The sequence below is a fragment of the Amphiura filiformis genome, chromosome 7 (genome assembly GCF_039555335.1).
Source record: "Amphiura filiformis chromosome 7, Afil_fr2py, whole genome shotgun sequence".
NCBI classification, from domain to species: Eukaryota; Metazoa; Echinodermata; class Ophiuroidea; order Amphilepidida; family Amphiuridae; genus Amphiura; species Amphiura filiformis.
In genome coordinates this window covers 31,006,395-31,023,816 of record NC_092634.1, presented here as the reverse complement: position 1 = coordinate 31,023,816, position 17,422 = coordinate 31,006,395, and the positions used below count along the sequence as shown (strand labels likewise).

Sequence of the window (17,422 nt, the reverse complement as noted above, 5' to 3'; positions counted from 1 at the left end):
TAGAGAATTTATAATTATATCATGCCAAATAAAATGTGTTATATGAAAATTAATATTACTATTGAGCAGGTGTCATCATTTTCCCAAGTCTCCTTTTCCTCAATCTACGAACGACCGCGAAGGTCAATTAATGGAAACTGAAAGGGATTATCAGTGATTGACCAGAATAACCTGAAATTAAGATATTTGCATTGAGGAAGGATATCCAGCTCTGCTTAGTGCCTGTATGTTTGGGTGAAAAATATGGCAATTCTTTTTTAATCACACTGCCTTTAGAAAGGTACATATTAAAGCCATATTATAACATTATCATACAAAATAGATTAGCATTTCTTTGTCATAAAAATGTTAGTTTTACTGTCAGATATATCCCTTTTATTTTTGAGCCGAACAACTACGGCAAAGCAAAGAAAATTGAATTTACTATCAGCGCCAGTATGTAAGCCAACACGCACCACTCCTTCGGTCATGTTATGGTACGACCCTTTGTTGTGTAGATCACCGTCTCGCACGCCGTACGCATTGTGTGTGTGTTATGAACATCGTGTATGCGTTCGACTAATAATTCCATCGTAATAATAAGACGCCGGTTCCGGCGCTTTATTCAAAATCTCGGATTATGACAAAAATACAGCACCTAGAGTCTTGATATTTGCAGGGTATATTGGTTTGATAAAGTACAATATAATCGTGTAAAAAAATGAATTTTAAAAAATCAGTGAGGGCGACCTCAACAGCAAATGTTATAATATGGCTTTAAATCAATATCATATTAGTGGTTCAGGTGCGAGGTAGGTTGGGGTAAGGCAAGCTACTTAGGGGTGGGTTAGGGTGTGGTGGGAGGGTTTGGTAGAGTGAAGTGGGGGAGGTGGGTTGGGGTCAAATCAGTATAGATTGTTGCATGATCATGACATTTGGTGGGAATGACCACAGAAGCAAGACAAATATCAAGGTCATTTTGAGGTCAAATCACCACAGATTGTTGCTGGTTCATGAAATTTGATGGAAACGACATACAAAGTGAGACAAAAAAATGTCAAGGCCATTTTTGGGTCAACTGGGGTCAATTTGCCATAGATTGTCACAGGTTCAAGACATTTGGTGGGAATAACCACAGAAGTTAGAAAAAATGTCAAGGTCATTTTGGTGTCATTCGAAGTCAAATCGCCATAGATTGTTGCATATTCATGAAATTTGGTATGAACGACCACCGGAGCAAGACAAAAAATGTCAAGGTCATGTGGGGTCATAATATCTGGAGTTAACTCACCATAGATTGTCAAAGAGTCATATAATTTGGTGGGGATGACCTCCGAAGCGAGATAAAATGTCGTGGTGGGAGGGTTGGTTAGAGGGAGGTGCAGGTGGGTAAAGGTCATTTTGAAGCGAGATAAAATGTCGTGGTGGGAGGGTTGGTTAGAGGGAGGTGCAGGTGGGTAAAGGTCATTTTGGGGTCATCTGGGTCAAAATGACCATAGATTGTTGCAGCTAGGGTCATGAAATTTGGTGGGAAACAACCACTGAAGCGAGACAAAAAAAATGTCAAGGTCATTTGGGGGTCATCCAGGGTCAAATCGCTGTAGATTGTTGCATGTTCGTGAAATTTGGTGGGAATGACCACAAAAGTGAGACAATATGACATACACACTGTTTATATACAGTCTAATCAAGAGTAATACCTTTATTAAGTTACAAACACTAGTATAAGTACTGAAAAAAAAACCTTTAACCTACATGTTTTTCTAAACATTCTGAATACATTGTAATAGTAATTACAGAACAAATTTGAATGTCAGGTTATAAAGGGTATACACGTATAATGAGTATAAAACAGTGGCGTAGCCAGGATTTTGGAACCGAGGGGGCACAACTTGTAAATGTACCGACGGAAATATTTTTTTTAAAGTTGTGATTTGTTGACCCAAATTTTTTTGGCATGGTTTGAAAAAGTGAAGAGCAAAAAAAAAAAAAAAAAAAAGGATATATAGTCGGTACCAACATAAAAACACACAATTTATTTTTATGTAAAATTCAATTTCATTCACAATTTTTCATCATTTTCTTTATAATTCTCCCGTTTTTTCTGTCATCCTGGGTATGAAATACATGTAGTCTATTGTTAACCCAATTTTTTTTTCAACGACGCATTCAGTCTACCGACGGTCTTGAGTCTACCGGCGGCCATGACGAAAGCGGGGGCACCGGCCCCTGGGCTTCCCCCACTGGCTACGCCACTGGTATAAAACATTTTAATAAAAATCAAAAACATTTTGAAATCTTGTTACAAATCATTCTAACATGTTACGTTAAATGTTGACAAAATATTTTTGCAACGTAATGAGGCAACTTTTTCATTATTCATCATTTTCCACTCTTAATTTTTTCATTACATTAAAGTCATAATGTACGATCTTATAATATGAATTTGGTTAATTTTTTTCAAACCTGATTTTTTGGCATATTTGTAATGTTTACACATGTCACAACTTGCACCTAAATGGAATCAGCCAAATTTGTTGTGTTTGTAGGTAAACAGAGCAAAGTTCGACATAAAGTCATAATTCAAAGAATTATGACTTTATGTCCTCCCATAGAACTGCGTGTTAAACGGTCAAAATAACAAGCAGTGTTTCTTTCACTTTACCTCGTTATTTCAGCTCAAAATGGACAGAACCATTCCCGATAATTATTACTAGTATTAATTCAGCATTTTGAGTATAATGACAAATTTAAAATTTGAAGGAAATCGTACATTAAGCCTTTAAATAAAAAAAAAACAGGCATTTATACAGTACTTAATGGCTATTACCTATATTGTTGATGAAAGACCATATCAAAATTGATATCAATAAAATACTTAATGCAACAGATTGAGATTTGAATTTGTTTGAATTAAAATTAAAGAAATTAGCAATTTTTGTAATCACCAGAAACATGAGGTAATCCTTAAATTTCCATTATTTACTACATCCTCTCCTAGTACAACTAAGAAAAACTGCTGATTATGATCAGCAGGGCATATCAGACATTTGGAGGGCTTAAATTTGGATTATTTCCATCTCAATTTTCAGGTAATCAACTTTTTTATTGAAATGAAAGTTTTGGCCAAAAAGAAAAGGTGATACAGGTAGGTGAATATGAAAGTGCTATACCTGTAGCTACCAGAGTTACGACACATCTATCGCTGGCAATTTTTTTCTAAAAAAGGGGGTCATTCAGTTGCGACAGTGGGGTCATTATGTGTAGCAATGCTAAAAAAATGCATTTACTGTGAAAAATAACTTTCTGGGCAAAAATGTGCACAATTTTGTTAAAATTTGCCATATTGAAGCTAAAATTGCTACAAAAAAATGTAATAATTTCACCATGCACCCAGCACTTTGATTAAAATGTGCTATTGTTTGTTGGCGGTCTGCTTGTAAAGCTTTGTAATGTGTTAACACTGCACTGGTTGGGTGTCAGTGTGCGAAGCTGCCAATTGTGCAAATCTTTGCAATGCTGAAGCTTTAAACTGATGCAAATTATCATTCAATTTCAGGCTCTTACCGAAAAATGCCAAAGGTACAATGTACACTACATTTGTATTTGCCCATAATGAACCACAAACCAAAGTGGCAGATTCAGTGTTACACACGGGGCAATTTTAAGTTGGTACTCTTTGGATATAATCTGTTTGGTTCCCCCAGTAATTGTCTCCTCCCTATTTAACCATTAGCACTTATACACATTAATTTTATATCCATCAGGATAGAATCTATGTTTTTCAAAAACAACTGCCAGCTCATTTGTATCTGTAAAGGTCATATCTACTGGAAAATCAGTTCCAGTGTCAATGGATGAGATCAATTTCCAAGGATTCACACTGTATTGCTGTATCTTCCCATGTGTTTCCCTTAGCCTTCCACTCCCAATCATCAAGCAATCAGATACCTCATCATAACACACACATCTTACATCTGGAATATCAACACTAAGGACTAATGTTTCTGAATCCACATCCCCTACATGAACTTTATTCAACAGATCACACAATGTGAGCCTTTCATAGCAGTAAGGCTACTTGGTTCAAAACTTAGTGGAATTAATTTCAGGTTTATTCCATTCGATGATTCGGTGCAACAGTAAAGAGTCTTTGAACATTCATCTACTATGATTACTCTACCATCAGATAGAACAGCAATAGATGACAGTTCCCCGGGGGGCACTGGTCATTGACGGGGACAGTTCATCATCCTGTGTTTTATACATAGCCCTGATACTCTCCTGTAGGACGAAACACTTCAACAGAGGAACGTCTGGCAACCAGGTACATGTACTTTTCATTAGCTTTCACTGCTACGTCACATGCATGATCTTTCACATTCAGTTTCAATTCATGCTAAGTAGGACATTTTGTTACCAAAGAAACCCGGGAAAGAAACACGTCAAAATAGGACACACATAATAGGACTGAATGGGTGCTGATCCTTTTCGCTGTGTTACCTACAAATGTACATTTATTAACAGCATGTCCTACCTAATTTGTGCATACTATTCTTTGTTTTGGATTATTATAACAAGACAAACAATTTGAGACCATTTTCATAGCTAAGGATATTTTCTGTTTGACCTGTGTGGACACCAAATGTTGGACTTTGACCTTTTATCTAATAACTCCAGACTGATAAGTTGTAGGGCAAGCACATGAATCCGTAAAATCATGACCAGCTACCAGATGAATAATTTAGAATTGGTAACATACCAGAACGTACAAGTTTTTAAAAGTTGATCCCCAAGTAGACTTTGACCCTGGATATTTATGAATGCCCAAGAGTTCCCACTGGCCACGTGCCATAGAGCCTAATGGATCTGTGGCATGTGCCCTATTGTGCACCCCGTATACACCTCTGTCCTTAACATTAAAAAACATAAACAATTTTAGTCATGCCTATGCCTAACTTTATACTCACAATCAGGCCTTTTAAGTCGGTACACTTTGGATATAATCTGTGTGGTTCCACCAGTAATTACATTGATTGTCTCCCCTCTGTTTAACCATTAGCACTTATATACATTAATTTTATACCCATCAGGATAGAATCTATGTTTTTCAAAAACAACCGCCAGCTCATTTGTATCTGTAAAGGTCATATCTACTGGAAAATCAGTTCCAGTGTCAATGGATGAGATCAATTTCCAAGGATTCACACTGTATTGCTGTATCTTCCCATGTGTTTCCCTTAGTCTTCCACTCCCAATCATCAAGCAATCGGATACCTCATCATAACACACACATCTTACATCTGGAATATCAACACTAAGGACCTCTCTTCCTGAATCCACATCCCCTACATGAACTTTATTCAACAGGTCACAAAATGCAACCTGTGAGCCTTTCATAGCAGCAAGGCTACTTGGTTCAAAACTGAGTGGAATGAATTTCAGGTTTATTCCATTCGGTGCAACAACAGTAAGAGTATTTGAACCTTCATCTCCTACTATGATTACTCTACCATCAGATAGAACAGCAATAGATGATAGTTCATCATCCTGTGTTTTATACATGTAGCCCTGATACTCTCCTGTAGGACTAAACACTTCAACAGAGGAACGTCTGGCAACCAGGTACATGTACTTTTCATTAGCTTTCACTGCTACATCACGTGCATCTTCCACATTTTCATGTAAGTGCAATTCATGCTTGTATTCACCCAATGTCTGTTTACGGTAAATATGCACACCACCCTCCAGACAAACGGCAAATACGCCATTTATGTCCCCACCAATTTGTATGTCCTCACCAATTTGTATATCACCTAGCTCTATATCTATATCTATTACTTGAGTCAGATTCATTTTTCTAACAGGTACAAGTTTTCCCAAACCACCAACTTGCAATTGCTCTGAAATCAGCTTATAACAGGTAGCTTGTGTTACAGGGTAGACTTTGTTCTTCCTCTTTCCAACCAGTTGTATCTCATTGAGTTTTTCTTCAAGTTCTTCATGTTTTATAACAAACTCATGGAGTGTTGAACTTTCCATAACATCTTCAACTTCAGCTACTTTAATCCTCAAGGCTTGCTTCTCTCTCTTCAGTTCTGCTCTTTGATTTTGGCACCTCAGTAACTGTTCTTCAGTCCCTTCTCTTAATTGTGCTTTCAGTGCCTCGCCCTTCTCGTTCACTTTGGAATGAGCAGCTCTCATAGCATGATCAATTTCTTGTTCAGTTACTGCTGCAGATTCTTCAACTTGCCTCTCACGTTGCTGCACATACTGAACTGAATGCCCAATTTTCTCTGCTTCATAATTTGCACTTTGAATTTTGACTTTCATATCTTTAAATTTTTCTTTGTAGATTAAGGCCACATCTTTAATTTCATGCATTGTATCGTCATGATCTTGATCCAATTGCACACATCTATCACAAACAAACATCTCACATGTCACACAGTAGAATTGTTGTTCTTCCTTGTGAACTGAACATTTTGGTACACTGGGCTGACTGGCTTTTGTTGAAACCATCTGCAAGTATTGTTCTGCCATTTTACGCAAATTATTGTCAGTCTTCAAATCTGACATGCCGCCACCACCTCCTTCGTATAATAGTGTTACCTGGCGACATTCTGGACATGTAATCATTACATCTTCTTCCACCAGTTTTGTCAGACATTTTTGACAATATACATGTGAGCATTTCAACTGTTTGGGTATATTTGGGTCCACAAACAACTCCACACATAACACACATTTTAGATATTCTGCTAATTCTGCTGCCTCCACTGCTGCCATGTTTCGTTTCCTATCAGTATTTGCACAACTTTAGAGCAAATTCAGTCTTCTTATATCATATCTAACTCTGAGCTCTGATTATAGGTGCACAATTACCCGTACCCGAAAAGCACTATTTTAAATATTATGTAACTTTGATAGACGGCCTTACCCGGGGGGCCTTACTTGCGGCCTAACAAGTGGTACTGTTATTATTGATACATAATAACTCACTCGCGCATCAGTAGTACATAGACCTAGGGCCTATTACTTAGTATTAGCTGTATACGCGGTACTACCATATTGCCGGGGTACGGGCTGGGGTAGGCCCTACAACTAGTAGAGAGTAAATCCCGGGAGTAAATACTAAACAACGCAATTTGGACATCAGTCTGACCAAGAAACTAACATGTGCATGGTACAGAATTCAGAACGTCAGAAGTTCACAGATATATTCACACAACATAAAAGGTTCAGGCTCTTCAGGCGTCGCGGCAAATGGCCTTAACCACCTGGCCTGACATATAGCATATGTATATAGGAGCTCATAGGCCTAGGTAGCCGAACTTTAGCAATATATCCCGGCAATATAATATAAATACTAGTAGCCTACTGCTAGCGAGTTCTCCTGGTTGCTAAACAGACAGGACTGATAAGCCGATTACCAGTCTAAAATCGCCTTGTTGATCAAATAAACCACTAACATACCAAAACTAAAATAATGGCAACGCACGTGATTTCAGGAACACATGTATGATACGTCTTCAAGTGGCACCAGGGCCGTGACACTCGTATTCAATCCCTGTATAAAAATTGAAGTCACTTCACGGCAGTTTGACCGACACATCGGCAGTTTGAGTGACGGTTACTAGGGAGTTTGGTACCATCGGTATGTTGATTGACAGTTTTGGGTAGTTTGGTACCCTAATTTTTTCCAAGATGGCGCACATCGACTGCCAATTATTCGGACCCTTTCCAGCAAAAATGCAGCTTATTTAGCCAGTCTCGTCATGGGGTCATCGAAGCAGGCGCGGATTCAGGGGGGCCCGGCGGGCCTGGCCCCCTCCTCCCAAAAAAAAAAGAGGAAAGGAGAGAAGAGAAGAAAAGAGGAGAAAATGAGAAAAAAGAAGAAAAAAAAGGAGAAAAGGAGAAGGAAAAGGTTAAATTGCACGTATAGTAGGCCCATGCCTAAATCGCAGTCGGGTCAGTCTATGTGATTATTTTGCTTGAAGGCGGGTCCTCTGCCTAAAAGCATGTGAAAATTACGGCGGTCCCACCGATATGTAGGGCCCGTCACATTTTGTCACCAAAGTCAGTAGGCCTATTAAGACGGACTCCGAGCCGACTTCAATTCAACACATGCATGCTTTAATTGCGAATCTCAAGTCTTAGGCCTATAAAGTGTCAGTGTTACATTTAAAATTTTACAAACCTTTTTTGTTTTAAAACGCAATGATAGTGTAAAAATGGTCCACCAAATGGCTTCAATTAGGTCTTCATTTTGCAAAAGTTTATGTTTACATATAAAGCAATATAGGGTAATTTATTTATAAAGGTTAAAACTTGTCCACGAATGGCTTTAATTGGGCCTTCATTTCGCAAATTTTCGGCCTTTTGAAACATAAAATTTTACACAATAAATAGTGCAAAATAGTCCACCAAATGGCTTCGATAGGCCTTCATTTTACAAAATTTTCTCACTTCTGAGGGGGAACATCCCCCTCAGACACCCCCTGCGTGCGCAACTTTATTGGTACATAATTATAAAGCAATAATTCACACAATAAAAGTCAAAACTTGTCCACACTAATGGCTTCAATTGGGCTGTTTTTCTCAAATTTTAGGCTTTTTCAAACCAAAATTTTACACAATAATAGTGACAAAATGGTCCACCAAATGGCTTCAATTGGGCCTTCATTTCGCAAATTTTCGGCCTTTTGAAACATAAAATTTTACACAATAAATAGTGCAAAATAGTCCACCAAATGGCTTCAATAGGCCTTCATTTTACCAATTTTTCTCACTTCTGAGGGGGAACATCCCCCCTGCGTGCGCAACTTTATTGGTACATAATTATAAAGCAATAATTCACACAATAAAAGTCAAAACTTGTCCACACTAATGGCTTCAATTGGGCTGTTTTTCTCAAATTTTAGGCTTTTTCAAACCAAAATTTTACACAATAATAGTGACAAAATGGTCCACCAAATGGCTTCAATTGGGCCTTCATTTCGCAAATTTTCGGCCTTTTGAAACATAAAATTTTACACAATAAATAGTGCAAAATAGTCCACCAAATGGCTTCAATAGGCCTTCATTTTACCAATTTTTCTCACTTCTGAGGGGGAACATCCCCCTCAGACACCCCCTGCGTGCCCAACTTTATTGGTACATAATTATAAAGCAATAATTCACACAATAAAAGTCAAAACTTGTCCACACTAATGGCTTCAATTGGGCTGTTTTTCTCAAATTTTAGGCTTTTTCAAACCAAAATTTTACACAATAATAGTGACAAAATGGTCCACCAAATGGCTTCAAATGGGTCTACATTTTCCAAAAGTTTTAACTTCTGAGGGGGCACATCCCCTCAGACACTCTCTACGTCGCGCAAGCAGTTCCGGGATGAAGCCGCTTCGCGGCCATTACTTACATTTCTTTTTCAAAAATTGGGCCCCCCCTCTGACTGCTCTGGATCCGCCACTGCATCGAAGAGAATATTTTCCTAGCATATTGAGCTAACTCCTGAGTTATTTGGTTTTTCACGATATGATAGTAATGGAAAGATTCGACCAAATGTTCGCCGTTTGTCGCCATTTAATTTTTTTTTAAACGATGACGTAAACATGCATCATCTCTTCCACGGGTGATACACTCCTACACAGCTATGCGATCACATGCATGAAGGCGCATAGGCTGTATGACTGACTTCATTTGCGCAAACGAGTGGCTTATCCTGTAGTATATTAGTACTCGAGAATCCTTGGTGGCACTCCCGTGCGTGCATCAATTAGGCTTAAGATGGGCCTATATCCCCTATTCGCCACTTGCACGGTTCCGCCATTATGCACTATATGCGGGGAGAGCCTCGAACTGGCAGCATACATGAAAGGAAGAATTACGTAACCTTACACAGAATGTTATATGACTGGTTCAATTCCCATTCATGTATGCTGCCAGTTCGAGGCTCTCCCCGCACATAGTGCATAATGGCGGAACCGTGCAAGTGGCGAATAGAGCACTATATTATGCACTATGTGCGGGGAGAGCCTCGAACTGGCAGCATACATGAATGGGAATTGAACCAGTCATATAACATTCTGTGTAAGGTTACGTAATTCTTCCTTTCATGTATGCTGCCAGTTCGAGGCTCTCCCCGCATATAGTGCATAATGGCGGAACCGTGCAAGTGGCGAATGATAGCCTATTGACCATTGCTCATTCCAGTGACGCTAGTATATGGACAATATAAGTGTGCTTTTTCATAAAATATTGTAAGGAACACTTGAGGTTTTGACTTTTAAACCCTACATTTTGGTCAAAAAAATGTGATTGGATCCCGGATTGGATAGCCTAGTATAGTTTTCAACCGATTTTCCACATTCGCCTTGCTATAACATTGCGTTATTTGTTAAAGCCTTATTATAACATTTCTGTAAAAATAGATGAGCCAATCCATGTCAACTCCAGGGATGTGCACCGCAGCACCTCTTCAATTTTTTTTCTTTTTCTGTGTGGTGGTAGATATTGATAAGAAACTAAAATCCTGAAAATTTGAACTTCATACTCCATTTGAAATTTAGGGGGGTCAGCGTAAAAATGTGTCGCAACGCGAAAGACGATGTTTAGAGGTCCATAAATGTATAAAGGGAACCCCCTACAACTTTGAAAAGTATGTATCCTGGGGTACTTTTTGTGTAGAATTCAAATCTGGCATCAGAAAACTTGTAACTCCTTTATGTTAAAAGTTATATGGCCCTCAAAACTTCGACCATCCAGGACCAACTTCGGGGTCAGAACTCCAAAAGTAAAATAATAGTCATGTCAAAAGGAGACACTTTTGGGCAGGATCGTAAATGGAGAAATAGCCAAAAATCTGCTCGGGGTGATTTTTTTCACAATTTGGGTTTGTTACAAATTTGGGATGTTATTAATGTTTAAAACATTTGTCTGATAGTTTCAGACCGGAATATAACTGGCATCTTGGCTTGTATTTTGTTGAAACTTTTTTCAAGGTACGGTAATTCCTACTCTAAACATTGTCAATAATATTTTCAAAGGCCGATATTTCAATTTCCAATTTTATAATATCATAACTTACGAACTCAATATCTTCGCTTAGGAATGTCTAATTTCATTGGGGAAAACGGCGTTGTGGAGCAAAATATCTCTATATTTAAGATAATTATGTAAAAACCTCAAAATAACCTGCCCAAAAATATGACACGTCACATTCTTTTGTATTGAGGCCAAAAGCTAATGCTCTTCAACTTCAGATATGCCCATTTCAGACCAAAAAGTGAGTGAGTAAGTAAGTAAGTTAGATATACTAATATAGGCTGATACCATTTCATGGTTCAGCAAAATTTGTGACCAACTTTTAGAAATATGCACCATAGACATGACGATTTTAACACGCTTGCACGTAATGTGTATGCATGCTTCAGTTAATTTGCAATCGCATACTGTAAAAGTCCCGTGTAAAAGTATGGATTCATCACCGTTTAAGAAAGGTAAAAGAAGAGTTGTTGAAATTATGGACAAAGTGGTCTAAACGCAAGACCTACAAAACCATAAGTGTAAAATCTGGATAATAATTTTGTATTCTAAATGTGGCCAAACTTATACATGTACATGATAATGACACAAAGACACTTTAATGTTGTGTTATCTTTAATTTATATACAAGTACCGTAATATATTCTTTAATGATTTGTTCAAACAAGATATAGCATGTTATATACACAGAGCAAAACTCCTTATTGAATAGCCTACTTGTTTCCAGGGGGCACTTACTGAAAATGGGTGACGGGGATGCATGGCCACATTGATCCCCATTTTTCTACTCCCTTATGACCCCTCCTTTGTTTTGCTGTCACCTAATGACCACCTTTTAACAGATAAGCTCTTACCGAATGACCCCCTATTTTTCTCTAACATGACCAGAATTTTGTAATTTTTTCCAAACATTTCACTAAATTTAGACTCCTTGTGACAAAAATTGCCCAGATCGCACTGAATGACCCTCATTTGAAGGGGCTTCTCACCAAATGAACTCCATTTTCAGGGCTTTTCACCTTTTTGGCATCAACACATTGAAAGACCCCATGTTTTCAAAACAAAAGGTCGACTGCTGCCCCATTTTAAACCTATTATTTTCACTGTAGTAGTAATAGGGCTTTCGTAGAATACTTAATATTCATGAGGTGGGCGTGGCTAATTAGCATATTTGAATAGGGGGCAAATGCAAATGCACCGGGATGGGGAGGTGGCTTAGGAGGGTCGCCCGACATTCTCTACATTAAAACGTATTCGCCATTCTATGGAATGTATCAATCTCGGTATACTCGTTAAGGGTCGAGTTACACACTACCTCCCGGGGTCGGTATACTCGTGAAGGGTCCAGTTCCATACTACCTCCAGGGGTCGAGACATCAAAAGGTCGATGAGCTTTTTAATTTATTTTTTGTCTTTTTTGTTCTATACTACATATTCAAGTAAATAAAAATTAACATACTTGATACTTCTACGCAACCATTCTTGCATCTCTGTTCGAATCTAGTTTAATCAATGCACTTATACACATTAATTTCATATGCATCATGCATGTACCCATTTTTTTCAAAAACAACAGCCAGCTCATTTGTATCTGCAAAGTTCATAGCTATTGGTACATCCTCAGTGTCCATTGTTGTGATCAATTTCCAAGGACTTATAGAGTATTGCTCTATCTTCCCTTTCCTCCCCCTTTGCATTCCACTTCCAATCATCAAGCAATCAGACACCACATCATAACACACACATCTTACATCTGGAATATCACTGACACTAAGGACCTCTTTTTCTGTATCCAAGTCCCACACATATACTTTTCTATTAACCAAGTCACACAATGCGACCTGTGAGCCTTTCATAGCAGCAAGGCTTCTTGGTATACAACATAGGTTGATGTTTTTCACTTTTGTCCCATCATGCCTAAATACAGCCAGATTGTTAATTGTACCTGCATTTCCTTCTATTACTTCTGTATTTCCGACTATTACTCTGCCATCAGATAGCACAGCAATAGAAGACCGTCTATCCTTGACAGTATCGCTGATCGACTGATAGACAACATTACCAACCGACTTCTTGGCACTTTTCTTGTTTTTGACATTATCCTTGCCCTTTGTTTCGGAGAAGGTGCCCTCATGCTGCCCTCTGGGATCAAACACTTCAACAGATGTGGGTGTGGCAACCATATACTTTCCAGTAGGAGTCACTGCTACATCACATGCATCTTCCACGTTAATTTCCAATTTGTGCTTATATTTATCTGTTGCCTGTTTATTGTAAGTAAATAATGTGTTCAACTGACGCACAGCTAAAACACCATTGCCCCCACCAATGTGTTGAGTATCGTGCACTATGGCCTGAGTCCGATTCATTTTCCTTACAGGTACAAGTTTTCCCAAACTGCTAACTTGCTCTGAAACCAACTTGTAAAAAGTTGTAGCTTGGCCCTCCTTTTTTCTCTCTTCAACCAGTTCTGTCGCTTCAAACTTTTCTTCAAGTTGATCATGCTTAGCAACATACTCATATGGTGTTGCTTCCATTACGCTACCTGCTTCAGCTACCATATCCCCCAATGCTTGATTCGCTCTCTCCAGGTCCTCCTTCTGCTTTTGGTATCCGAGTAGATGCTTTTGATTAAGTTCTGTTAACTGAATTTTAAGGGCCTTCCCACTCTCATTCACTTTGGCATGAGCAACTTCCATGGCACGATCAATTTCTTTTTCAGTTACAGCAGTGGATTCTTCACCTTGTTTCGTAAGTTGAAGAACTTGTTGAACTGAATGTTCGTTTTTCTTTGCTTCATCGTTTGCATTTTGAATTCTGTCCTTCATTTGTTGTAGTTTTTCTGTATAGATAGCTTTCACTCCTTTTATTTCATGAGTAGATTTGTCATGCTCTAAGAGCACACATGCCTGACACACCAACACTTTGCATGTAACACAGTAGAAGTGCAGTTTTTCATCATCATGAGCTGGACATGTTGGTACTTTGCTTTTTGTATGTCCAGTTTCTGTTGTAGATGGTTTTTCAGTTTGTTTACGATGATTTTCTGCCAAGTTGCGCAATCGAAGACTAGTTCTCAAAGCTGACACACCACCTTCGCTTACTGGAACTCTAGTTTCCATGCGACATTCTGGACATGTAATTACACATACATCTCCTTTCACCATTTCTGTGAGACATTTTTGACAATACACATGTGGACAGTCCAACTGTTTGGGTGTATTTGGGTCCACAAACAATTCCAAACACAGTGGACATGATAGATCTGCTTCAGCATTCTCCAAATAAGCTGTTGCCATTTTGAGTTACATGTATAATAATGTATCGTCACGAAATCATAGGTTTATCCTGTGAATTGTCCTTAAAGCTCCTTAAAATTAGGAACTATTGGAAAGTCCTTCTCCAGAATATTTATACATGTATTGCTATCAGCCAACCTTTTCTATATAATTTTTGCCTGTAAACTTCCTGTTCGTAGTCTCAGCACGGTGCACGAGCAGTGTATGTGCCAATGGTATAATAATATTCCTTGAACATGCTGAATCTGTGTGTTAGCCTCTATTGTTCTCAAGTTGGCATGCTCATGCAATGTAAAGCCAAACAAAATAATAGTTTTGTCTCATGTCCCATAGGAGTTTGAAATCTAATGCGATATGCGGTGGTTTTTTTTTCATAAATTGAACAACGCCAATTGTGGGTATTTTATAATATCAAAATATAATGTAAATACAATTCTATATGAGCGAGGAGAAAGGTTGTTGAACTGTTCTGCACAAAATGATCTGATTATTTCTAACAAATTCTTCAAGCAGACAAAATAATGAAAGCAGAGAGCAGTCAAGTCCAAGCCACTAAGACAGAATAAATATGATACAAAAACTTCGAATCTGCTACCAGAAGTTCATTTGAAATCCAAAAAGGGGGCAAATGTTAACCTCTTCTAAATGTACCAGACACAGACCTCGAGATAGAAGACCTATGGGAATCGATGAAACAAAGCTTCAAGGAAACATCTGAAAATCTGCTTGGCCTCAAAAAAAAAAAAAAAAAAAAAGCCTTGGATTACAGCAGATGTACAAAAATTGTGTGATGAAAGGAGAGAGATTAAGGAACTTCCTGAATAGAGAGATCAAAAGGCAGTCAAAACAGTGTGAGGACACCTATATCAATAATATATGCAAGAAGGTAGATCATTGACACCAAGCCTCCAAAACTAGACAGGTCTACCAAACAATCAAAACCCTATAACAGGGAAACAAACTTTCCGGATGAAAAGTGTACTACAAAGCAGGAAATGTTTGTTTGTTTGTTTACCCAGGTTGGTTCGTGAGGAACACATGCTAATCCATGGAAAACCATGGACCTTCTCACCGATGAGGAAACAATATGGGATAGATGGAGAGAAAATCATTCTGACTTATATAACATGCCAGGTCCAACTGACTCAAGTGTGCTACAGACATTATCCAATTCTCAATCCGTCGATCCTGAACCAGCAATACTGAGAGACGAAGTAGAATTAGCCTTAAAACTCCCGAAGGAAGGGAAATCTGCTGGACACGATGGTATCACAGGAGAGGAATTAAAAGCGGCTGGTGATACAGGGATAGACATTAAAAATTGTATTTTTAGCAGAGAAGATCTGGTTTTAGGTACACTGATATTTTAAATCGATTCCACCTGACAAAAGACACACTTTTGGTTGACTGCATTTGAATTGAATGTCAAAGGTTACGATTTCCAGTCACTGTTTATGCAAATAACCAAAACCTTTTGAAAATTATCCTGGCATGAAGATCATAATAAGTTGTACATTTCTTGTTTCTTTTATTGTACATTTGAATGATCATCACAAAGATATAGCAAGAACAGTATGCAGGTTAATTTTGGGAATATGTGACCGTCCACGGCGAATGAGCCGTAAATTCCTCCCCGGTCAATTTTGTTTTATTTCGTGTTTAAAAATAAACATCATAAACTTAAAAATGGTATATCATTTGACTTCAAACGATATCCAGAAGCGGGGTTATGGTTTGTTAAACTTTGCTCCTTCAACAAAATTATAGCTTTTTACGTTTTTACATGTGTCTTTTTTTCCACATTGCTGGCAATATATATCAAACAGTCATAATTGGCGGTCATTTCAAATCATCCCCAAGTCAACGAGGTTTAAGAAAGTTCTCTCATTGTTAATTGTTGGTTATGCATACCTGTACAAAATACAATGCCTGATAACCCACCACTTGAACAGGATTTAGCAAAAGCAAACAAAGACCAGAGCTATTAAAAGTTCTATAGCCGGCCATCTAAGGTAGAAGCTTATTATCCACTTCAACAATAGGATTATTGATTAGTTTTTGACTATCGAAATGAGTCGGATGTCGGGCCAGCTTAAGTTATCGATGAATACGACCTTCGTAAACATTTTACACCGTAACACAGAATACAATTTAGGGAATTTACGGCTCGTTTGTGCTGCCGGGTCACATATTGTCCTTTTAGGACATTTTCTGCAAATGTTTCGGGGTTTTTTCTATGCCTGCAAGAAATGAATCAATTCTGTGAAAATTTCTCTGGCTTGCTGCATAAAAATGCCAAAAATTCTCACAAATTTCTCACAAATGATTGCTGTGTAGGTCATGTTTACTTTTCGACACATATCAATTTGTAAGCGCTCTTTAGCAAAGTCATAGTTCGTTGAATTTACAACCGTTTGACAAAACAGACGAAAATTGTAACCTTTTGCACAAGATTTGCAATTTAAAGAGAATTGACAATTGCCCATTAAAATGAGGCTAGTATATGGACAATATAAGTGTGCTCTTTCATCTAATGACATAAAATTTGAAAAATATTGTAAGGAACATTTGAGGTTTTGACTTTTTAACCTACATTTTGGTCAAAAAAATGTGCTTGGATGGGTAGTTTTCATTAGATTCACCACATTCGCCTTGTTATAACATTGAATTGCGTTATCGGTTAACCTAATGGTGAAATAAGTTTTTTAGGGGGAAGTGTTAGCTTTCGTTTGATAAAAAAAAAGTTCTAATTGGATGAAGGGAACACTTGAGGTTTTGACAAAAACCAATCACATAATCATATTTTCTACTATATCTCATACAGCTCTTATGATGCTATGCACTCAACCGTGTAGTATAACACAGACTGCGTACAAGGCTAGACTCGCTGTGCTGGAAATATCTGCGTGCTCTGGTGTATCAAGGTGGAAATTGTGCGTAGATGCATTTATAAGAGAAACGTTTTTAGTCAAACCTTTTCATATTGGGGTATCAGCCCAGGTAGGGGGGGGGGGAATAAAGATGAACTTTGCCGTGGTACTAACCATGCTTTGTAAGGAACCAACAGGAATATAAAGTCACAATATAAAGACAGATTA

General features: G+C 38.1%; 1 protein-coding gene across 1 annotated transcript; it reads right to left on the bottom strand.

Annotated features, from left to right (window-relative positions):
• Positions 1-12,221: 12,221 nt before the first annotated feature.
• Positions 12,222-14,591, bottom strand: LOC140157017 (uncharacterized). Its single transcript, XM_072180073.1, has one exon. It carries the CDS (start codon positions 14,322-14,324, stop codon positions 12,531-12,533), a length of 1,794 nt encoding a protein of 597 aa, XP_072036174.1. The 5' UTR covers positions 14,325-14,591; the 3' UTR covers positions 12,222-12,530.
• Between the last annotated feature and the right edge of the window lie 2,831 nt (positions 14,592-17,422).